Below are 25,875 nucleotides of genomic sequence, written 5' to 3'. Positions count from 1 at the left end.
GGGGCTCCGCCCGGTACGCGCTGGGGAAGTTTGTGTAAACAAGATCCAGCGCGCTCGCTCCTCTCGTTGCAAAGTCCACATGTTGATGGAATTTAGGGAGCACTGACTTGAGATTTGCGTGGTTGAAATCTCCGGCGATAATAAACAGTCCGTCTGGGTGTTTGTTCTGCAGATCGCTGATAGACCGATAGAGTTCACACAGAGCCTCTTTAGCATTAGCACCAATGCTAGCGCTGGGTGGGATGTAGACAGCAGCTATTAGCACGGCGGAGAACTCCCGTACTAAATAAAAAGGTCTGCCCTTGACTATCAGGAACTCCACCAGCGGAGAGCAGTGTTTGGCGACAGTCACAGCGTTGTTACACCATTCCGTGTTGATGTAAACACACACGCCTCCACCGCGGGTCTTCCCGGATAGAGCCGCGCTCCTATGCGCTCTGAACGCGGTTAGCCCGGCTAGCTGAATGGCGCTTTCCGGAATGTTGTCGTTCAGCCACGATTCCACAAAAACCAAAGCACAGCAGTCTCTGAACTCACGCTGGGTTGTTCGCTGGAGTCGGATGTAGTCCAGTTTATTGTCAAGGGAACAGACGTTTGCCAGAAAGAGCGATGGTATAGCCGGCCGGCTAGGACTAGCCTTTAGCCTCGCGCGGATCCCGGCTCTCTTTCCGCGCTTACGCTTACGCTCGCACCGCTTGCGATGGCACTTCCGCTGGGCTCCGGCGTCAGGAAACACCGCAGGCTGGCAGCCTGGGGGTCTTAGCAGGCTAAGCTCAAGTAGCGTCTGCAGAACCTCGTCCGGTAGCGTGTTTTCTGGCTGATTTCTCCACTGTAGCAGGGTCTGGCGGTGGTAGAACATGTGCACGGGTGTTCCGATGCACATATTTGCAGGAAATAAACGGAAAAAAGGACAAATAGTAACACAAAAGCACCATTTATGGACCCGGAGAGGCCGCTGCGTGTTAACGCGCCGCCATCTTGGGTGGGTCATTTAAGACAGTGCTAATTGGTGGAGTATAAGCTTCCATTACCTATTAGCTACATTAGCCTCCCAGCTACATTGCTAATTTGGTGGGGTATAAGTGTCCATTACCTGTCAGATACATTAGCTTTGTAGCTCATGTGCTAATTGTTGGGGAATAAGCTTCTGTTACCTGTTAACAACATTAGCCTCACACATATAGTGCTACTTGTTTGGATATAAAATTTTATTACCCGTTTGCATCATTAGCCCTATTGATCGTGTGCTAACTGGTGGGGTATAAGCTTTCAATAACTGTCAGCTAGGTTAGCCATGTAGCTTCAGTTCTAATTTTGTTGAGGTATAAGCTTCCAGTAACTGTAAGCTAATACTGTTTGTTTACATTAAATGATGTAGGCTCTCCAGAATGGCAATAAACGTTTTCTGTCTTGCTAAATTTGAGAAATGCCACAATGCAAAGTGTGCAGTTTAGCATGTATGAATGCATATGACTCTTTCTAGAAACTGAAATAACTATGAAATAAGATTTCCTCACATGACCTTCAGAAGTTCTCTCAGCGTGGTCACTGGAGTAAAACCCTGATTCTGCTAAATGCGTTTACACTTCCTCTTGTGGGTTGTGGTTCTCAGGAGTGAGTCAAGTGTTCTCAGTCTCAGTCAGGTCACGCTATTTTTAACCACATGTCTGAATATTTGTGGCACACCTTCAAATATACAACATTTTGATTCAAATACTGATACAAATGTCAACTTCTAAGCTCCATAAAACAACCCTTGAGCATGGCAACCGCCTAACAACCCAGTGGTAGCCCTTTAACAGAACCTGGAGATCCACATTCCATTCCAGTGTCTACAGGCTTTATTGAGGACTAAAACTGAGCTGACATGCTACATGAACTAGTATGGTGTCCCATGACTTATGCCTAATTTCATGTGGGTGGTAATGCCTTCTATGACATGTAATATTTCATGACACTCTGAATCGAGGCATGTTAAATACCTGCACAACTTTAAGAAATGGAATATTCCATCCATCTATACCCACTATCAGGCTTCATTACCTTAATTCACCTGGCCTTGCCATAAGTATGCTGGCCAGTGTTCAACTCAGCCTCACTCACAAGATAACACCTCACAGGTACGAGCATTCCGAAGCTGTCCCCTGCTGTCCTATAATTATGGCTACTCCTTAGTCCTAAACACTGACTGAGTCGATTACGGAGCTGAACACAGTGACTAACTCTGTGTACACAATGGATAACTAAACAGGCCTTTATAATCTGGGGTTAATATTTAACACTAATGCGTGGAGACTTGAGCATGTATTATACAGTAGCTGAGAACATGCCCTGCTTACTGTTTACAGTACAGTATGAGGTTTTACAAAGAATAATGTATTACACAGTAAATAATATTATTATAAATGACATAATATACAGATCTATGCAAAAGGAAGTCATTAAAGAGTGTCTACCTGTAATTCACTCTATATAACATTAGATTAAACCGAATTAATGCATGCATAAAATACAATACAACTGCATTTCTGATTAGAGTTATTTTTTTTCTTTTTAGAATAAAGGAGCGTCTCTCGACTCCATCCACATGATCGGGGTGAGCTTAGGGGCGCATATCTCCGGCTTCACTGGGGCAAACTTCAATGGTTCTATTGGCAGAATCACAGGTGAGATATGTCCATTACTATTTTAAATATACAATATACTTTATGGCATAAAGTTATCCAAAAGCAGTGTGTAAGACTGGTGGAGGAGAACATGCCAAGATGCATGCAAACTGTGATTAAAAACAAGGTTTATTTCTAATCTCTTTAAAAACTTTATGAATATAAACTTGTTTTCTTTGCATTAATTGAGGTCTGAAAGTTCTGCATCTTTTTTGTTATTTTAACCATTTCTAATTTTCTGCAAATAAATGCTTTATTGTAAATATTGTAAAAGTGTGTTGTAAAAAAAATCATATATTGTCTAAACGGGTGATTTTTACAAAACAATTAATTGGTTAACAGCTTACAGCTTGTAAGTAGCAATGAAAATAATCTGAGTTTTGGCAATGAATTTAAAAACAACAAAGCCTTTGTCTTTAGTAAATCAGTGCTGGAGCAGATCATGTTACTGCACTTTTTGTTGCAGCCTTTACACACTTACACACAGCACATTCACACTTTTATCATATTAATGTGAGTATAATATTATTTTTTTATATAATATATTTATTTCTTAATTATTAATAAGTATTATTATTAACCCGGTCACTATAACTGTTTGTGTTTGAATGATATTTTGTGTCCCCCAAAAACTAATACCATAATGAATAAATAACAATAAATATAGAAAAACTTGATAAAATAATTGCTATGGTATCTTGGGTGGTTACTATTAATAGCACATACATGTCTGTGGCATCGCAACTCTAAACAAAAAATATTAATAAATAAATACACCAAAGCAGAAAAAATACATGCAACAAAATTTTAGGAGATTTTAATTGAGTAAATCTGTATTTGGGCCACAGCTCTGGACCCGGCTGGACCCTCCTTCACAGGGAAACCCCCAGAAGAACGCCTGGACCCCACCGACGCCCAGTTTGTAGATGCTCTGCATACAGACATGGATGGTGGGTTTAACACAGACACACACATACACACAATTGTGTAATAATATATACATTTCAAAAGTAGACCTGGACACCCCAGAAAATATAAGTCAGGATGTTTGTTTCACTTGTTACTGCAGTAACAGTGTCTACTCTCCATTACTAAATGTTGGAACATTGAGGCAGAATGCAGTCTAATCCTTCTCACAGTAAAGACAGTAAGAAGATCAGTGAGGTCAGGTACTGATGTTGGATCCTGGTGCGGTTATTTACCCCTCAAACCCATTCTCGGCATAGACCACTAAAGTCGTATGTCATTCTGTAGTCCTCGTACGGCTTCCGTGTCTAAGTGTTTTTTCTCTATGAGAAAAATGAATAGGGATTTCAAAAACCCGCCTCTATCACATTCTTTGGTAAATAAATCTGTTCAGACCCCTGTACATTTTATTCTGTGTACATTTTACTCCTAAATATGACTGGATCCTAATGCTACAGCGGAGTGAACTCACCACCCAGCGCAGCTGCAAAGATTAGACTCTTTTCGGTGCAACACCAGCAAACTTCGGCCGTAACTATACAGAATATTAAACACAGCTGAGCCAACTAATGAACTAACTGCCCTTACGGTGCATTTACACTGCTCCGTCGCATTAACGCACATGGTCGCACTACCCCCCTCTAACTGGTCGCAGGTGGGCGTGACAAAGGCATTTCCTGCGTCGTCCAATTAAATCGTTCTAATAAATTTAAATGCTTTTATACAAACTATTATTATTTTCTATTAATTAAAAATATTTAAATGTGTATTAAGAAATATAAATGTTCGATTGAGCTTTATTACACTGTCTAGTGAGCAGAATATAGGCTAGCAAAAGCAAACTTATCCAATTAAATTATATATTAATATTTTAAAAACCCTCTAGAGACCCCAACAATCTCTGCAGCCTTTCTCCTCGCTGTATTACTGTGATCAGAGTCCTTGTAAATCAGCAGGGTTTTAATAAATGAGGCAGGAAAGCCTAAGACTTCTCTTCCAGGCTTCTCTGGATGCTTGAAAGTGGAACTAAATGTTCCACTGCAGACACGTATCAGGCGAACCCCTGCTCTCTGATTGGATAGACTCATCGCATTGGACGGATTCATTTGCATAAAGTTCAGCTTGGCTCAACTTTTCATCGCATTGCATCCCCCGTAGTTGATTAGTTGATTAGTTAGTTGTTAGTTGATTATTTGGGTCAGGTGTTGTAATTAGTATAAACTAATGACCGTAATTAAATACTAAAACTGCAGAGAAGTGCTGCCGAACTGAGAGCTGCTTTCTTTCTCTTATGATCTGCCTTTTAAAGCTCTAACACAGACTACACTGCTCAACATTACACTGCTCAACATTATTGAAAGAGTTTTCACCTGTTTAAATGCTTTAATGATCCTCTGTGAAGAAGCATAATAATCCAAAACACGATCAGTCAGGGGTAATTTCCAGCCGCTGTGCTGTGACGTAAGTTAAGCATTAGCTTAAAGTTAGCATTTTTCTGATTACTACCCTTAGACGATCTCGTAATTCAGAGGATCCAGTGATATTTAGGAGGTAAATGTACACAGAATAAAACGTACACGCCATTTACTTTAACCGCTTAGACACGGAACCCCAAATATGGGCATAAACAACATGGCACCGACTACAAAATGACGACACGACTTCAGTGGTCTATTAGGCATGTTAAGCATTGTGGTCATGTGATCACAGCTGCTACGGTGCAACCAATTCTATTGGTCAGTGCTTTCCTTTAAGGATAGCAGTACAGAATGCCTGTGGCTGTCACTTTTTAAGCAGCTGATCTTACGTTAAATAGATTTTGTAGATATTGTTATTAATCAGTGATGTTTGTGTGCAGCGTTTGGCTTCCGGAAGCCTGTGGGCCATATTGACTTCTATGCAAACGGTGGAGCGGATCAGCCGGGCTGCCCCAAGACAATCTTCTCAGGTCAGCCACTGATTTGTCATCTAAAAACTCTTTTTTTTTAGGTTGTTTCTAGGTGGTTTCAGTGGGGTTGCAGGTGGCTGATACTGTGTTGCTGAACAGTTGCTAAACTACATCACGTTGTTACTAAGAGATTTCTATGCAGCTTCTATGCTGTTCCAGGTGGTTGCTATGTGATCCATGTTTGGTGTATACACTGATGGAATGCTTGGTGGTTGATGTGGTTCTCCAGGTGATTGTCATACTCAATTCAATTCAATTTTATTTTTATAGCATTAAAGGTTGTTATAAAGCAGCTTTACAGAGAAAAACAGGTCCAGGCCTCTTATGAGCAGCACCACAGAGACGCCAATTATTGTGGAGACACAGTGGCAAGGAGAAACTTTCATTACATTAAGAGGAAAAAACCTTCGAAGGAAGCGAGACTCAGTCAGAGGAACCCATATCCCTCCGGTCGGCCCACTCAGTACAAACAAATAACAAATAACAGAACAAAACAATTACATGTCAAGTCTCCTGTTTGGAGACTACCATATGTTACCCCTCTTTCCTTCCTCCCTCTCATATTAGTATTTTCCCATAAATCTCCCACATTATATTATAATAATAATAAAAAACATTCCAGTGTCTTTCCAAACTGAAATGTCATCAACCTCGTGAGAACTGCTACCCAGGCTGCTGCAAGGTGTCAGTTCTCGCACAGTTCGTGTGTTCGTGCCCACAGCGGGCAGAGAGATGGATAGATGCGAGGAGAGAGAGAGAACATTCATGTAAATATCTGGAACAGTGTTTTCATTTAGGCTGTAATATAAGAATTATAGACAGTTAAGAAAAAGTATGTGAACCCTTTGGCATTACTTGTATTTCTGCATAAATTGGTCATTAAATAATAATAATAATAATAATAATAATAATAATAATAATAATAACTTAGTTTTATATAGCGCCTTTCATGGAACCCAAGGTCGCTTTACAAAAAGGAGATGGGGCTAAGAAATTGAAGAAGGGAAAGGGGAGGGTTTAGGGCCATAGGCTGCAGTAAAGAGATGTGACTTGAGGTGCTTTTTGAACATAGTTAAAGTTGGGGCTTGGCAAATGTGGAGTGGTAGACTGTTCCAGAGGGTGGGGGCGGCAACACAGAAGGCTCTGTCACCAAAGGTCCGTAGCCTGGAGCGGGGGATAATAAGCTGGTCCTTGCCAGAGGACCCCAAGGACCTAGGTTGGGAATAGAGCTGGAGGAGATCAAAGAGATACTGGGGAGCAAGGTCATGGAGTGATTTGTAGGTAAGGAGTAAGATTTTGTAAGTAATGCGGGATTTCACTGGGAGCCAGTGGAGCTGCTTAAGTGTGGGGGTAATGTGTTGCCACCGCTTTGTGTGTGTGAGCACCCTGGCAGCAGAGTTTTGGACACGCTGTAGTTGATCCAGGGCTTTAGTGGGCAAACCATATAAGACACCATTACAGTAATCCAGGCGGGAGGTAACGAAGGCGTGGATCAGAGTCTCTGCCACGGAGTGAGACAATGAAGGACAGAGTCTGCAGGTGTTCTTTAGATGGAAGAAGGCAGATTTGGTGGTGTTTCTGATGTGGGCCTGGAGTGAGAGTGTACAGTCCAGGATGACACCCAGGTTACGCACCTCATGTGTTCTGATCTTCTGATCTTCACAGTCCGCTTAAACCACATAAAATATTCTATGTTTGCATGGTTTTAATGAACACAACATGTTGACATTCACAGTGAGGGGGGTAAAAGTATGTGAACCCCTAGGCTAATGACTCTTCTAAGAGCTAATTGGAGCCAGAATGTCCACAGGATTGCAGTGTCAACAAGGGTAGGCCTATCAGATTCTGAACCTCTAAATGTAAAGTGGTTCACCGGTGGTTATTTTAGTTTTTTGTAAACATGTCTTAAAATGTTAGGGATACTGAACCACGGCTGGGGTGGTGGGACGACTTGAAGCAGGCGGCGGAAAATTCCCCTTATTATTAAATCCACACACAGTGTTTTTTGCACTGTTTTTTTACGCTTTCGTTTCAACAGATTAATTTTGGAACACATTTATAGTGCAAGATATTTAATATACACTATACTTTATTTAAATTTTTTTTTTTGTACATCAGACACAATATTTTTGGGGAAAAAAATGCCATATTTTTATACTGATTCTCACTTTAATTCACTCAAACATGTGTACGCTGCAAACGTCCTCAACCGTACAACTGGTCTGGAAGCTTTTCATCATATTGTGCATTTGATCACCCTGCTCAGATTCGACTGAATATATACAATATTGTTTTACAATATTTTCTAATTGTAAATGTGTGCATACACACCCTCTTCACAGATTATTTGCTCAATTTAACCTATTGGGGAAAAAATTAAAGTGTAACTGGAGAAGCTTTGTTTGTACTCTATTCTGTCTGAAATCCAGTAATAATGCCCAGTGCAGGTGCTGAGATTCAGTGGGCGGCAAAACCATGCCTTACAACATAACCAGGGCTAAACCACTATTCACTCTGCTGAACATCTTTAACTGCATGTCCCGTGGGAGCTCAAATAAATAGTTATACTCTTTTTTTTATTTCTAAAATTTTAGTTGTAGATGTTATTTCATCAAAATGTGGGGGTTGCCAGGGAATTTGTTATTGAGGGTGTTTATGGATCTTAAATCTGACGGAATTTTTTAAATCTGAAGTTACTTAATACATTTTATAAAGTTTATAAAATTTGAATGTTAAGCCAAAGGAGGTGATGTGTGTGTGTGTCACAGTCCCTTTAAAATATATGTGTAAATCTCCTTACAGCAATCTGTCCTTTACTTTAACTCACAAAGTCCCTAAAAGACAATTAACAGAACATCCTGAGAGCATCACTACAGGATCACACAGGCCAGTGTGAATCTGTGTTTGTTCATCTCACCTTAAATTACAGAATGTAGAAGTACTGGGTTAGAGCTGGAGATAAAACTAGCTCATTGTAAAAGTGTATTTTTGCGTCTACAGCTCTACAACAATTTGCATGCTTTAATTCAGGGGTGTCCAAACTTTTTCCGTTGGGGGCCAGAAGGAGAAATATATTTGAAGTCACGGGCCACAGACTCTGTACTAAAACAAATAATGAAATATACCACTTTAAGTAATACTTTTTTTCCTGATTATTTACATTTACACACCATTTTACTTGACTTACTATCTTTATCTATCTTTGACGGTGTTGTGTAAACTAAGATTTTTCAAATTGATGTTTATATTCATGATGTCTCTTAATATTAAACTCCTTAATTACGGGAAGTTTTAGACTCTTTTGCCCTGTTTTTCTGCGCTAGAAATGCGCACCCTCTCCGCTTTTAGACTCTTTGCCCCGTTTCTGACACCTAGCGTTCAAACAATAAGTCTCACATTATAAAAACCTGCTTATCAGCGGGCCAACTTTCATTCTATTGCTAAAATACCTCGCGAGCCGCTCCAAAAAAGGAAACGGGCCGCAAATGGCCCGCGGGCCGTAGTTTGGACACCCCTGCTTTAATTGAATGTTTCATGTTCCTCAATTTTGAATTTGGCTTTAATATTCAGAAATGGGTCTGGGCTGTTATCTTTTATGGGTTATAAATGCTTTTTTGTTTTGTGCTTGTGAGGTGATAAAATATACATATCAGAATAACACCGTATGATTTTTAGATAGTTTTGAACTTGTTGATCAGACTTTCGTAACTCTAAATAACAATAAATTTACATGCATTAATTTCACCATGAAATATTTCATAAAAGTAAAATAAATGGAATGTCTTATTAAGATCTGTAGCATATTGGAGCTTTAGTTCTTATTCACTGGTGAGTTACTAACCTGTGTGTTTGATCTCTCCTCTGTGTTCAGGGTCTGAATATTTTAAATGTGATCACCAGAGGTCAGTGTTTCTGTATCTGGACTCTGTGAACAGGACGTGTCGGACCGTGGCCTACCCCTGTTCCAGTTACTCTGACTTTTTAGATGGGAAGTGTTTTAACTGTTCGCGGTTCGGCTCGGCCGGGTGTCCGGTCTTTGGTAAGTCTCTCTTAATTCTGCTGGAATAGAAAAACACCACAGACCTGCACTCCACCTGCCAATCACAGCATGCACACATACTGTGCCATATTATTAGACTTTAAATTCTATTTTTCAGCTTAATATTTGTTCTTTTTCACTGTTTTATTTCATGTCATGTATGCATCTGTTGAACATGTCTGCAACTGTCGGCCAACCACATTTTCGTAAAATATCAATTTTCATTAATACTGTCCACCCTGTCACAGTCCACCCTGTCACAGTCCACCCTGTCACAGTCCACCCTGTCACAGTCCACCCTGTCACAGTCCACCCAGTCACAGTCCACCCTGCCACAGTCCACCCTGTTACTGTCCACCCTGTTACTGTCCACTTTGTCACTGTTCACCCTGTCACAGTCCACTTTGTCACAGTCCACCCTGTCACAGTCCACCCTGTCACAGTCCACCCTGTCACAGTCAACTTTGTCACTGTTCACCCTGTCACAGTCCACTTTGTCACAGTCCACCCTGTCACAGTCCACCCTGTCACAGTCCACCTTGTCACAGCCCACCTTGTCACAGTACACCCTGTCACAGTGCACCTTGTCATTGTCCACTGTGTCACTGTCCAACCTGTCACAGTGCACCTTGTCGTGAAGTTTGCCCTATGAAAAGTGGACAGTTTTAGTTAAAACTAGCATTTGATGAGAATGTGGTTAACCTACAGCTGCAGACATGTTGGACTGGTGCTGGTATAGCTTTAAATGAGAAACTAGAGGACATTTACGTTGTTATAATGTCCCCTAGTGGCTTAATTATTAATAGCATAGCCTCAATGCAAACCTGTTCAGTTGGTAATTGACCATTCAGCAGTGCAGTCAGTCATGTTTTTCACTTTGTGATTTAAATATATCTTGTTTTTAGTTAGTTTGATAGACTAAACATGTTTGAAATCAGAGCTAACTGTATTAGCATGTATGCTAGTGTGTTTACATAAAGGTAACTAGCTCTCTGAAAAGATTTAGATAGAGCTGTGTGTTCATGTATCTGAGATCAGTTACTGTTGTTAATATTGTAGTAGCTATCTCAGTAGCTCATGTTAAGCTGAGCCAATGTAGTGGTGGTGTGTAAACTGATATTGTCCTTTGTTTCAGTTTCAGTTTTACAAAGAGATAAAAGAGAAAAAATTAAGACTTTGGGGCAGAATTGTATGATTCTAAAATAATAAATTTGCATTTTGCTCGAAAAAGTGTTTGATCACCTACCAACCAACAAGAATTCTGTGTGTTGATGCATTTTCAGAAGACAGTAAATTTTTACTGTTATATCATTTTCCAGCGAAGGGAAAAAAGATAAGCCAAAGTAGAAAAAAGGTAGTTCTGATTCAATCAATCAATTAATCAATTCACAGTTAATAATAAATAATTAAGGTGATTCTGATTGAGTGTGTTCTGTATTGGAAACAGTTTCTATAAATCAGTTTCACTGTATATCGTTTAAATAATTCTGGTTGTGCATTAAGGAGCTAAATGTTCTGAATCAGATTCCTGATGAATAAATAGCTCCGTCATGTGTTTGTGTCTGTAGGTTATGATGTGATTGAGTGGAAAGATGTTCTGCTGAAGCTGGATCAGACCTCCACCTACTTCACCACCAATAAAGCTTCTCCATTCTGCAGTGAGCTCCACCTTCATTCTGTAGTGCAGCTAGCTCAGTAATACTGATACTGAATCCAGTGTGTACTGGGTTTAATCTGGTTTGTGTTTGCGTATTGCAGAGGTTGGATATAAAGTGGATATTCTGACCTGGAATTCAGAGAAAAGGTGGGGCCATATTACCCTCACTTTACACAAAGGAGACCAGGAGACCACGGCCGAGATCAACCAGTGAGTCTTTACAGACCGTCCATACACTTCAGTGTCCATAAAAATATATAATAATAATAATAATAATAATAATAATAATAATAATACAATAGTTATAAGTATCATTATTATTATTATTATTATTATTATTATTATTATTATTATTATTATTTGCTAGTTGGAAACGTGTCATCAGCTTATGGCTATTTAGGAAGAAAAATACGAGAGGGCAGAGAACTCAGAGAACTTTGAGCTTGAGTTAAGGAAACTTTAGCTTGTCGTAGGAAGTAGGGGTGGGCGATATGGCTCTAAAATAATATCACGATATTTCAGGGTATTTTTGCGATAACTATATAATTGGCGATATAGGAAAACTAAAATAATTAATTAATTTCAGGAATATAGTATAACAGTATAATCATAATGTGGCAAAATAAATAATATAGCATAAAATAATATAATGCAGGAAAAAATATTGCAGAATATTTAGTGCATGCATATAAACTGCAAACTAAAACAATTATACAATAAATACACCTAAAGCTTCACAGTAAATAATAGACTACCCTTAAAAGAGAACAGCCCTATTATCACGATATGGCTTTTTAATATCATGATATTTCTGTGTCACGATATATTGTATACGATATAATATTGCCCACCCCTAGTAGGAAGCCAGTTCCCCTCTCCTATAAGTAGAGTTAGGAAGAAGAGATAAGATAAGAAAATGGGTGGTGGAGGGTTGTGAAAAGTCATCATGACACATAAGAGATGTCATGGAAATTTATAGGATGTTAGATTAGAAAGTGAGATGATTCAGGCATGATCCTCCTTTCGAAGCTTTTGATTTATTGACTGATTTTAGTATTATCAAAACTAGAGAAGTGCAGTTTAGTGTGATTTGTACTTATTCCCCTCTAGTATTGCAAGATTATTATATCATAGCTAAATATTTTCTTTGGTGTTTTCCACAGCTTATAGGCCATTCAACGGACTGATGTTATTTCAAATCTCTTACTTCTTGATAAAGTAATTAAGTAATTTTGCACTTTATTTTTTTATTTTTTACAATGCAAAAGGCAAGTTTTTGAAATTGGAAAGTGACAATTTTGATTAAAAGTACTTAGTGTGAGATTTAACAAGATGTATGCATCTTTACCAAAGGTGTAAACAAATTATGATGCAGACTGTGCATGCATATGGGCATAGTTACTAGGGTATTGCATTGAGGTCATAGGATGGTAGAATGGTTCAATACAGTCTTTCAGGTAGTTGGCATATATTATTTTAAAAAATCTAAATATTATAATAGATCAGCATCAGTGTGCTTCTGCTATCATATTGGCAAAGCCAAATATATTAATTATATTATATATATAATAAAATATATTCAGGTGTTTGGTAGGTCCCAGGACCTTTTTCTGGCTATAACAGCTTTTGATGGATACCTAAGCAACCATGTTACTGCCCATAATGGTGCTGATACAAGATATACTGTGAATATGGAGGTCTTCATCTGCTTATTCATACATTGTTACACGAAAAAAAGCTGAATTTAGAACTGAGAGAGCTGAATTTAGCATTTAACAACCATATTAAGGTTAATTTCATGTCTGATTTGATATTACAGATTAATGTGGACACAAAAGTAAGTTTAGAACACTTTATAAAAGAGTGTTTCTGGTTGGAATGAAAAAGTTGAAGAAGGATGATGTGCCCACATTATTTATCTGGACAGAAGCCTGTAAGGAGGACTGTAGTTAGACCAACTACTAGGTATTTTTTTTGCGGTCACTAAGTTAGTTAGTAACTAACTAGCTAGCAAGCTAGCTAACATGTGAGTTTTCAATACAGCAAACAAAGGCGATTATCTAGCTACCTTCTACATCGTGCAGATAGTCCTCAATCCAGTTACTGTAGCCTTATAGTAAAACAGCCCTGGGAATCTAGCACTTATTTTCTGCCCATGTTTTGAATGCTTTCACCATTAATTCAGGGAGTTGTTTGAGGTTCCTTGTCAACACAGGTGATGCTCTAGGAGCGCATCCACCTCCAGCCTCGATTTCATTTTAACATGTGCACGGAGTGAATAAGGTGCATACCACTCACTAAAACCACTTGGACATTTTTCATTACTCACTGCTGCCAGAAACAGCTCCACCTGGTGGAAACAATATTGTACAACATCTTACCTGAATGTGAACCTAAATATTGTAATTTTTTTCTCCTCCAGCAAGTCTTATGAATTCCAGCAGTACACTGAGACCAGTCTACTGGCTCAGTTTGACAGAGAGGTCCAGCCTGCTGAAAAGATTACTCTGAAATACGGAACGGGGAACGTGTTCGGACCCAAGTATAAACTCCGAGTTCTGCGTATACGCCTCACCCCCCTGCCCCTGGAGCTCAATCTCAGGTAACACTTCACTTTATTAATTACTTTTCAAATCAGCACATATTAAACAGAACTCTGGTATAATAAGAATGTAGGTCCACAGTCTTAACAACAACAAAAAAGCCTGACACCACCAAATAAGGACCATCGTATTCTAATTCCTCCAAACTTTTCATTTGCTAAACTTAAATAATTTATTTATTAATATACATCTATTCCTGCATTATAGGCCTGCAACATTTGAAACAGTTTAGGGTTAGTAAAGAGCCACGTAGACAGGGGCTTACTTTAGCAAAACTTTCAATACTATATAGCAGAGGTCACTAATGGGCGGCTCATGGTCCGGGTCCGGACCCAAACGTTGTCCAATGGGGACCCAAACCTACTGAAAAGGATTTAATTGTATACACGCTTTGCGGCGCAGTAAACTCACAGACCAATCACGTATGAGGTAAGATTACCAAACGCTCTCTTCAGTCTGTCAGATCTGTGCAGACGCGGTAAGGAAAAAACAAATAAATAAACACACCGCTCCTCACGCGGGATCGAACCCGTGTTGTCACGCCGAGCGCGACAGAGAGAGAGAGAGAGAGAGACAGGGGAGGAATGTATACAAAATCTGGCCAGAAAGGCATTTATTATTATTATTATTATTATTATTATATATTTTTTTTATCATAGTTCAAACAACCTTACAGGATATAGCACTGAATCATAACACAAGTTAACAATCGGCCCGGACCTTGGCCTGTCAAAAGTTTCTCTAACTGGACCATACTAAATTCTAATTAAATACCCCTGCTATATAGTATTACAATCACAGAAGCCATTTAAAACATAACTGTTTAAAACAGAAGCTTTATTTTAACCATGTCCAGAAGTGGAATCGACTTCTCTGGGCCAAGCGGCATCTAAGAAATTAAAAGTTTATTGTGACAAAACATAATATTTTATAATATATAATAATATAATATATATATATTTATACTGCCTGCAATCAAATAAAAAGAAGTAAGTATAACAAATATTGTGTTGTTTGATTGAATTATTTAATTTCCAATACAGTTTTAAAATGTATATTGTATAGTGTACAATAGCAACACAGTGTTTTACATAAACACAATAAAATACAAAGATGTAAATTAACAAAACAAGAACAGTAATGCTTTTAAAATGCTACTTGATAAGTATTATAAAATATGTTACAAAATATATTATAAAAAGCAATAAAGAAATTTAAGCTTATGAATAAGAATTAAAGTGGCAAAAAAATTATGCATGCTATGAACTGATAATCCACCAGAGGGCAGGCAAACATCTTAATTCATTTTCTCATTTATTTTTAATAAATGTTATATACATGATTGCTATTAATTATATTGATTTGGTTATAGCACCTCAATATTTAACATTATATTAAGCATTTGTGTGCTTTATGTTTGATTGTGTTCCAGGCCCATGTGTCGATATGATCTTTTGCTTTTGGAGAACAAAGGAGTGACCTTCAGGCCCATTCCCTGTGAGCACTCCAACTTCTGACCACTGTATAAGCACTTTTATAGAGACTCTATGTGGACCTCAGTTACTGAAGAAATTTTCCAGAAACCTCCAAACCCCTTCAAAACCTTTCTGACAAGACTCTTCCACTGCACATCTTTGAGGGCTTGGAGCCCGAGGTTAATCTGTGGTGAATTTACTACTCGTTATATTTTTTGAATAATGTAAATATTAACAAATAAACATTTTTTATTTGTGTTTCCTCTGTTTTTATATTTAAAAGGTTTTTTAATTCTCTGTAAATTAAAGATGCACCAAAGAGGAAGGTGTTGAATCTGAACAAAATAAAACCTTAGCCAAATGCTGAATACAAAGTACTGTTAATAATGTTAAAACTTTTTATTCATTTTGTAATTTTTTCACCAGTAAATAAATGTAATAGTGCAATAGTCTTTTTGACTTGCTTTTCAAAGAAAAAACTATATACATTTTTTTTCTCCCAATTCATCTGGCCAATTATCCCACTATTATCCCACCAGCTGCTAGTCAGCTGTATATCCCCAATTAACTAGCCCCAATAAAGTCAACCACCGCCTCTTTCCAACTGCTGCTGATACAGCATTGTCGATTAGCCAGTGCGCTCATTTCGGATATATCAGCTCACAGATGCCTTGTGCTGATCGACATCACCCTAGGAGTGATGGTGGGAAAGAGCACCATCTATCCACCCAGAGGGAGCAATGCCAATTGTGCTCTCTCAGGGCTCCGGCAGCTGATGGCAAGCTGCTAGATCGGAATTCAAACCTGCAATCTCCTGAACATAGTGCACTGGACGTAACATTTCTAATACCCCAGCAGACATAATAATGAAGTATATTCATTTAAATAATGAGTAATTATTCTGTTTAAATTATTTGGATGTCACTTTTTTGACTGGACACCCAAAGAGCATTTTTGCCATTTTCTAATGAATAATTTCATTTGCTGAATATTTGGTGCATCCTCACTGATGATTTTTTTTATTATATATTTTTTATCTTTTTTAAGATAGTGACAGATATTTTATATTTATTGTAAGTTGTTATGTAGTGTAGAAATGTTATAAATCTACATTTTTTTATTAAAATGATTGTTATTGAATAACCTTTGTGGTTAGGGTTTATATAATTATATTTTCTCTTTAAGTTGCATGTGTAAGTTTTTTTTTTTACCATTATTTCTGCCTCTATTTGGCAAAGCACACAGTTTTTTTATTAAAAATTAAAATTAAAAAAATTAACAAAATTAAATGTCTCAGACATGGCTCCTGGGAAACAGACAAATAAGGTTAAACAGTTCTGGTGAACTCAATAAAAATGTTAAAACTCACCCATTGTTTTATCTGACTGTTTTTTTTTTTTTTGTTTACCAGTGTGCACTTCTACAATGGCTTGCAAAAGTATTCATACCCCTTGAACTTTTCCATATTTTGTCACATTACAACCACAAACATAAATATATTTCATTGGAATTAATTTGAACGACCAACACAACGTGGTGTACAATTGTGAAGTAGAAAGAAAAATATGCATGATTCAAAACATTTTTTACTAATACAAAACTGAAAAAAGTGGTGTGCAAAAGTATTCATATTCCCTTTTCTCTGAGCGCAACCAACTGCATTCAGAAGTTGCCTGATTACTGCTAATGACTACTAAAAAGAGTCCACCTGTGTGTAACCTAATCTCAGTACAAATCTCAGTGCTCCACCAGCAGGTAGCTCTCCTGACCAGCCTCTGCCTGTGGCCCTGCGGTCCTCACCGTCGTCCCCATTGGTATTATACATGTAGTAAAGTAACATATGACATTGCAAAGATTGTTATCAGTGTAAACATCTCAAGTTTATTGCATTGCCGCATGATATAAAACACAGCCAATACAGAGTCTGTTTATGGAGAGCCTACCCACTTTCTTTTTTCTGACATAATATCACATAATGACTGGCAACTGCTAGAGCAGGGGTCACCAACATGGTGCCCGCGGGCACCAGGTAGCCCGCAAGGACCTTATGAGTAGCCCGCAGGCCTGGTCTAAAAATAGCATTTTTGTTGCTATTCTTTTTTTTTTTAAATCACAGTTGCATTGATGTAATTTTAGATTATATTACATTAATATTAGCTTAGAGATAGCCTATAGTTTATATATTATTATACAATATAATGTAATATAATATGTAATATTATATTAAAATATAATATAAAATGTAAACACTTGCAAAGATTTATAATAATAGTGTTGCCTATTGATATCTGTGTCTTCACATAGATGAATGTCATTAATTATTAATAATAACATATAATTAAAGGTAAATTGAGAAAATTTGTAATTTCACGAGTGTGTATCAAACTGGTAGCCCTTCGCATTAATTGGTACCCAAGAAGTAGCTCTCAGGTTCAAAAAGGTTGGTGACCCCTGTGCTAGAGGATGCCTGTGTGTGAGGCCAAACGTGGATAAAACCAAAATGATGGTTGTTGACTTCAGGAGAGCCAAGGTGTCCACAACCCACTGAACATCAACGGCTCTGCTGTGGAAACTGTGAAGAACATCACCTGGTCCCTCAACACCAGCTCCATAACAAAGAAAGCCCAGCAGTGCCTCTACTTCCTGCAGAGACTGAGAAAAGCACATCTCCCACCTCCCATCCTCCAGAGGGACTGTAGAAAGCATCCTGAGCACCTGCATTACCGTCTGGTTTGGGAACTGCAACACTTCAGACCGCAAACCCTACAGTGAATAGTAAGGACAGCTGAGAAGATAATCAGAGTCTCTCTACCCTCCATCACCGAGATCTACACCACACGCTGTGTCCGCAAAGCCATCAGCATTGTGGATGACCCCACCCATCCCTCACACGGACTCTTCGCTCTGATGCCGTCCGGCAGAAGATACAGGAACATCTCCACTACTAGACTCTGCAACAGCTTCTTCCACCAGGCAGTCAGACTCCTCAACACATAGAGACTGAGCTGAACCCCACCCCACCCACCACACACCCAACACACTCACACAGAACTGAACTAACCCCCCCCCCACACCAACCTTTACACACACAAAAACTGTACTTTACACACCCATACACACACCCACTCTTACTCAGCACACAAGACTGTAATGTCTCTATCCCTATCATATTTGCTGCTACTCCCCCCCCAAAAAAATCTACCTCAGTAACTGCTGTGATCATGTATGTTCTATATGTTACAGTATGTTAAAGATCTCTCCACCTTATTCTCACTATTGTATAATAATATTGTATTTATTGTAGTGTTACAGTGTCACTCTTGCACTTTATGTTGTCTATTGTCTGTTGTTCCATGTTGCACCATAATTCCGGAGGAATGTGATTTCACTACACTGTGTACCTGTACTTAGATGTAATGACAATTAAAGCCTCTTGACTTGACTTGACTTGATGCTGGAATTACAGCCAGAGCGAGTTTTAAAGTTTAGAACTAGAATTTAAAGGCTTTAGTAAACCCTGATCAAGTGGGGTTCATGGGTTTGCTCCTCTTGAAGATTTTATTCTTAAAGCCCCTTAAATGATAGATTCTGGTGAATTTTGTGGAAATAAATGGACAACATTCAGACATGAGATGAACAAACCCAATATAAGCCTATATTACTATAGAATATTTGTGCAGAGCACCAGAGCTCTTGGGGCCCTGGGCATGTTAGGCCTGTTTAGTAATGCAGCCCTGTCTTTAACTAGTCACTTACAGGGAAGAAAATAATTATTTTATCCCTTGCTGATTTTGAAGTTTGCCCACTGACAAAAACATGGACAGTCTATAATGTTAAGGATTAAATAAAATCCAGAAAATCACATTGTATAAATTATATAAATGTATTTGCATTTTGCAGAGAGAAATAAGTATTGGATCCCTCTGCCAAACAAGACTTAATACTTGGTGGCAAAAAAATTAGGTTTCTGCATGTCAGGAGGAATTTTGGTCAACTCCTGTTTTCAGAACGTCTCTAAATCATTAAGATACTGTTGCTTGGCAACCCAGAGCTTCAGCTGCCTTTATACGTTTTCTACAGGATTATGGTCTGAAAACTGGCTAAGCCACTTCATGAACCTGATGTGCTTTTTTTTTTTAGATATTCCTTTGTTGCCTTGGCTGTATGTTTTGGGTCACTGTTGTGTTATAAGACCCAGCCAAGACACTCCATACTATCCATAAAATACCTTCCATAAAATACCAATACTAATCCATAATAAAAAATGGATAAAGGTAAAGATAAGATAAGATAAATTTCAAAGATCAAATACATTTACACAATCATCCAAAAAGCAGACAAATTATATATATATTAGGTATGAAAAGCAGACATAGTTTGTACATATAAATAAAGTACAAAATGTAGAGAAATTTTGTTTATAAAATACAGAAAGCTGACAAATTACCATACTGTGCAAAACCTTTGTTCATAAGGTGTGTACAAAAGAGTGGACACTGGTTGTTCATAAAGAACACAATGTAAAAAAAGGTAGCTCATTATAGACAAAAAGTAAATAAAGGTTGTCCAAAAGGTTGAGCAGAAACTGGACAAAGCTAATCCATCATATAGGAAAAGCAGACAATGTTTACAATACAATACAATACAAATATACAGGTAGAATAATATTTTCCATAAGGGACATAAAGTTGGCAGTGTATAAACATGCAATGTGAAATGTTGTCTGTAAAGTAGAATGAGTGATAATGAAAGTTTTAAATAGTTCAAAGAGTCTGTAAATGTTGTTTATTAATAGCTAGAGTAAACAAAGATTGTCCACTTCACCTACCATTGGTATTTACCATTTATACATAATTTGTGATTCAACATGGTCATTTAGCAAAAAGAAACAGAAAAAATGGAAATCATATAAAATGACAACTATGAATCAACAAGACATTATGGTTGATTATCTACTGCTTGTTAGGTAGGCTTGTCCTAATATACTTTTAGCTAAATTCTGTTGGAACTATTGTCTGTTTTGATAACCTTGTGCTTGTTGGGCATTGCTGATTAAAGAATAGCTTCAGGTTTGGTTTCAGGCTATAGTTGAGGTGTGAATTACAGGGATGTGGCCAACAGCCTGCATTTGTGAATAAATTAAGTGTGAATCTAATACAGCTCCAGTTTACTTAATTATCCTCTGCTTGTAAGGTAGGCTGGCTTAACGATACGTGTAGCTAGATTCTGTTACAACTACTATCTGATTTGATAACCTTGTACTTGTTGGGCATTAATAATTAAGGAATAGCTTCATATGTGGTTTCGAGTTAGAGTTCAGGTGTGAATTACAGGGGTGTGGTTAATAGCTTGCATTTGTAGATAAATTAAGTGTGTATCCCGTACAAATCTAGTGTGCCTACAGTTCTACTTGATTATCCTCTGCTTGTAAGGTAGGCTGGCTTAAAGATACTTTTTTTAGCTAGATTCTGTTAGAACTGTTGTCTGTTTTGGTAACCTTGTGCTTGTTGGGCATTGTTAATTAAGGAGTAGCTTCATTGCAGAGAACCTCACCTGGTCCCTCAACACCAGCTCCATAACAAAGAAAGCCCAGCAGTGCCTCTACTTCCTGCAGAGACTGAGAAAAGCACATCTCCCACCTCCCATCCTCCAGAGGGACTGTAGAAAGCATCCTGAGCACCTGCATTACCGTCTGGTTTGGGAACTGCAACACTTCAGACCGCAAGACCCTACAGTGAATAGTAAGGACAGCTGAGAAGATCATCAGAGTCTCTCTACCCTCCATCACCGAGATCTACACCACACGCTGCGTCCGCAAAGCCACCAGCATTGTGGATGACCCCACCCATCCCTCACACGGACTCTTCGCTCTGATGCCGTCCGGCAGAAGATACAGGAACATCTCCACTACTAGACTCTGCAACAGCTTCTTCCACCAGGCAGTCAGACTCCTCAACACATAGAGACTGAGCTGAACCCCACCCCACCCACCACACACCCAACACACTCACACAGAACTGAACTAACCCCCCCCACCAACCTTTACACACACAAAAACTGTACTTTACACACCCATACACACACACACTCTTACTCAGCACACAAGACTGTAATGTCTCTATCCCTATCATATTTGCTGCTACTCCCCCCAAAAAAAATTCTACCTCAGTAACTGCTGTGATCATGTATGTTCTATATGTTACAGTATGTTAAAGATCTCTCCACCTTATTCTCACTATTGTATAATAATATTGTATTTATTGTAGTGTTACAGTGTCACTCTTGCACTTTATGTTGTCTATTGTCTGTTGTTCCATGTTGCACCATAATTCCGGAGGAACGTGATTTCACAACACTGTGTACCTGTACTTGGATGTAATGACAATTAAAGCCTCTTGACTTGACTTGACTTGATGCTGGAGTTACAGCCAGAGCGAGTTTTAAAGTTTAGAACTAGAATTTAAAGGCTTTAGTAAACCCTGATCAAGTGGGGTTCATGGGTTTGCTCCTCTTGAAGATTTTATTCTTAAAGCCCCTTAAATGATAGATTCTGGTGAATTTTGTGGAAATAAATGGACAACATTCAGACATGAGATGAACAAACCCAATATAAGCCTATATTACTATAGAATATTTGTGCAGAGCACCAGAGCTCTTGGGGCCCTGGGCATGTTAGGCCTGTTTAGTAATGCAGCCCTGTCTTTAAATAGTCACTTACAGGGAAGAAAATAATTATTTTATCCCTTGCTGATTTTGAAAGTTTGCCCACTGACAAAAACATGGACAGTCTATAATGTTAAGGATTAAATAAAATCCAGAAAATCACATTGTATAAATTATATAAATGTATTTGCATTTTGCAGAGAGAAATAAGTATTGGATCCCTCTGCCAAACAAGACTTAATACTTGGTGGCAAAAAAATTAGGTTTCTGCATGTCAGGAGGAATTTTGGTCAACTCCTGTTTTCAGAACGTCTCTAAATCATTAAGATACTGTTGCTTGGCAACCCAGAGCTTCAGCTGCCTTTATACGTTTTCTACAGGATTATGGTCTGAAAACTGGCTAAGCCACTTCATGAACCTGATGTGCTTTTTTTTTTTTAGATATTCCTTTGTTGCCTTGGCTGTATGTTTTGGGTCACTGTTGTGTTATAAGACCCAGCCAAGACATGTAGAGAAATTTTGTTTATAAAATACAGAAAGCTGACAAATTACCATACTGTGCAAAACCTTTGTTCATAAGGTGTGTACAAAAGAGTGGACACTGGTTGTTCATAAAGAACACAATGTAAAAAAGGTAGCTCATTATAGACAAAAAGTAAATAAAGGCTGTCCAAAAGGTTGAGCAGAAACTGGACAAAGCTAATCCATCATATAGGAAAAGCAGACAATGTTTACAATACAATACAATACAAATATACAGGTAGAATAATATTTTCCATAAGGGACATAAAGTTGGCAGTGTATAAACATGCAATGTGAAATGTTGTCTGTAAAGTAGAATGAGTGATAATGAAAGTTTTAAATAGTTCAAAGAGTCTGTAAATGTTGTTTATTAATAGCTAGAGTAAACAAAGATTGTCCACTTCACCTACCATTGGTATTTACCATTTATACATAATTTGTGATTCAACATGGTCATTTAGCAAAAAGAAACAGAAAAAATGGAAATCATATAAAATGACAACTATGAATCAACAAGACATTATGGTTGATTATCTACTGCTTGTTAGGTAGGCTTGTCCTAATATACTTTTAGCTAAATTCTGTTGGAACTATTGTCTGTTTTGATAACCTTGTGCTTGTTGGGCATTGCTGATTAAAGAATAGCTTCAGGTTTGGTTTCAGGCTATAGTTGAGGTGTGAATTACAGGGATGTGGCCAACAGCCTGCATTTGTGAATAAATTAAGTGTGAATCTAATACAGCTCCAGTTTACTTAATTATCCTCTGCTTGTAAGGTAGGCTGGCTTAACGATACGTGTAGCTAGATTCTGTTACAACTACTATCTGATTTGATAACCTTGTACTTGTTGGGCATTAATAATTAAGGAATAGCTTCATATGTGGTTTCGAGTTAGAGTTCAGGTGTGAATTACAGGGGTGTGGTTAATAGCTTGCATTTGTAGATAAATTAAGTGTGTATCCCGTACAAATCTAGTGTGCCTACAGTTCTACTTGATTATCCTCTGCTTGTAAGGTAGGCTGGCTTAAAGATACTTTTTTTAGCTAGATTCTGTTAGAACTGTTGTCTGTTTTGGTAACCTTGTGCTTGTTGGGCATTGTTAATTAAGGAGTAGCTTCAGGTGTGGTTTCAGGTTATAGTTGAGGTGTTAATTACAGGGGTGTGGCTAAGAGCTTGCATATGTAGGTAAATTAAGTGTGTACGTGTAAATTTCCACCTATTTAACTCAAATTAAACAGTTCAATTAAAACAATTAAACTTTTGACCATGTCCTCATCTCCTGCAACATCTGTAGACACAGGCATTGGGGGTAGAAACCGCAAATTCAGTAACCTAGTGTACCCACCTAGTTCATCAAGTTTTCTGGTGTTCATGCATGGGGGACCCTGGAATTGCCGATTTGCAGTTTTGAAGGCTAATTTTATCACAGCTTTTGCCTCTGTTTAATCTCTGAACTTCCTAGCTCAAACTAAGACTTTATCGCTCTAAGGAACTCTGCAAGAACTCTGCAACTCCAGCTGCAATGTCATCTGCCTTTGCCTTCTCCCACTCTCCACGACAAACTGGTAGGGGTAGAGGCACTTCTCTGTTCCTGTCTTATAAGTGGTCCTTCATAGCACTTTCTTTTTCACATCTTGACATCTTTTCTTTTAAAAGTCACTGTCTCTTTTGCTGCTAAAATCATTGTCCTCTATCGTTCTCCTACTCCACTGGGCAACATCAATGATGAACAGTACACTCTCCTCAGTGGACTACAGATTGAATCCTCACTTATCCTCCTTGGTGACTTCAACCTTCCCTCAGAGAAACTACAGTCATACTGCCTTCTTTCACTTCTGTCTTCTTTCTCTCTCTTCCTCAATCTGTCTACACTTCATAAGTCCAAGTCCAAAGGAACTTACAATAATGATGTACGTTTAGCAGTGGTGTGCAGTGAGGCCCTTCTAACCCTTCAGAGAAGGGGTGACAATAAATGCATGTAAATAATTACATAATTTTAAAGCAGGAAATATATATCATAGATATTGTAATGTAAAAATTTATTTTATAAAATAACTAAAATAAAAAAACACAACTAATTCAAAGCATTATTCTGTGTTTTTTTAGTTGCTACACTGCGTGACCCTTCTCCTGATTTTGAGAAGGGTGTATTAATGAATCTATTAGCAAAGTCGAAGCAAGTCTAACCAATCACATTCATGATTTTGACTACAGGGGCGGGACCATGGCTGTGTAACCTCTTCTCAGGGCTGTGGTGAAGGGGCTATGCGTTGCTTAGTCATAAACAGCACTCATGCTGGATTAATTCAATAGTTAGCAAACTATCATGGAATTGCGGCTGCAAATGAGACAATTATTGTGTCATATTATATTAAAAAGCCTTTTTAAAGGCCGTCCTTCAATGTGCAGCTTTTGTTTGTAGCTGTATTTGTGGGCTGTTGATTTGTATTAAGTTAATATAACTAAGTCAAGACAGAGAATATTCAGTTATTGTAATATTTATCTATGTGTCGGTCGGTCGGCAGCGGGGTGGGGGGTATGGGGGGTGGTTGCAGAAGGGGTACCCACTATTCACTGCATGCTTCTGACGTTTAGTAATAAAAGACAAAGAAGTTCAAGGTAAAACAATATTAAGGACAGGGTCTAAAGGAGGCTAAAGGGAAAAAGTGCTCTTTGAAGAGCTCTGTTTTTGGGAGAGTCTTAAAAATAGCAAGGGATGCTCCTGCTCTGGTAGTGGATGGTAGTTTGTTCCACCATTGGGAAACTCTGTATGTTTGGCAAAGCGAGGCGATGTTCACTAGAGAAGCACAGCCGCTAGAAGGTAACATAAGGCTTCAGGAGTAAACAGGAGTCTACTCCAGTGCACAGATCAGGAAACACTCTAGACCTGGTCTTTATCAGACCTACTCCAGCTTTGGATCTAACACAACCTCCTCATCTTCCACTACTTATTGCAATCTGCACAACCCCCCTTGCCTTAACCATCCAGACAACTCTTCTGCATCCTGAGTCCTTGTCCTCCCACTGGAAACTGCTGCCAACACTTTTCTCTCATCTCTGTCCTCTTCCATCAACCTTCTATTTCCTTTTTCTTCCATGCCAGCAAAATCCTCTCCAGCCACCCTATGGTTGCCGGATGTTCTATGCAACAACTACAAACCAATGATCTCTGCTCTCTTTCCTCTAAAGGTTCTTAAATGCTCCATCTACAACCAACTGTCTCTCACAAAAAAAAAATACTCATGACCCAAACCAGCCTGGCGTCAAACCTACACGCTTCATGGTTGCGGAACATACTTCCACTGGGTGTCAGAACAGCAGAGTCACTCGCTGCCT

The 25,875-nt window shown here is 38.4% G+C and overlaps 1 protein-coding gene across 1 annotated transcript in view; it reads left to right on the top strand.

Annotated features, from left to right (window-relative positions):
* lipia (lipase, member Ia) overlaps positions 1-16,722 on the top strand; it is a 49,012-nt gene extending 32,290 nt beyond the window's left edge. The window contains exons 4-11 of the mRNA XM_007232141.4: positions 2,558-2,666; positions 3,515-3,616; positions 5,491-5,580; positions 9,452-9,619; positions 11,188-11,277; positions 11,378-11,486; positions 13,699-13,878; positions 15,312-16,722. Coding sequence (XP_007232203.3) covers positions 2,558-2,666; positions 3,515-3,616; positions 5,491-5,580; positions 9,452-9,619; positions 11,188-11,277; positions 11,378-11,486; positions 13,699-13,878; positions 15,312-15,396 — 933 coding nt within the window. The 3' untranslated portion in view covers positions 15,397-16,722. The remainder of the gene's footprint in view (positions 1-2,557; positions 2,667-3,514; positions 3,617-5,490; positions 5,581-9,451; positions 9,620-11,187; positions 11,278-11,377; positions 11,487-13,698; positions 13,879-15,311) is intronic.
* Positions 16,723-25,875: the final 9,153 nt, after the last annotated feature.

The sequence above is a fragment of the Astyanax mexicanus genome, chromosome 17 (genome assembly GCF_023375975.1).
Source record: "Astyanax mexicanus isolate ESR-SI-001 chromosome 17, AstMex3_surface, whole genome shotgun sequence".
Taxonomy (NCBI): Eukaryota; Metazoa; Chordata; class Actinopteri; order Characiformes; family Acestrorhamphidae; genus Astyanax; species Astyanax mexicanus.
The sequence above is the reverse complement of the archived record's forward strand: the minus strand, read 5'-3'. Positions and strand labels throughout refer to the sequence as shown.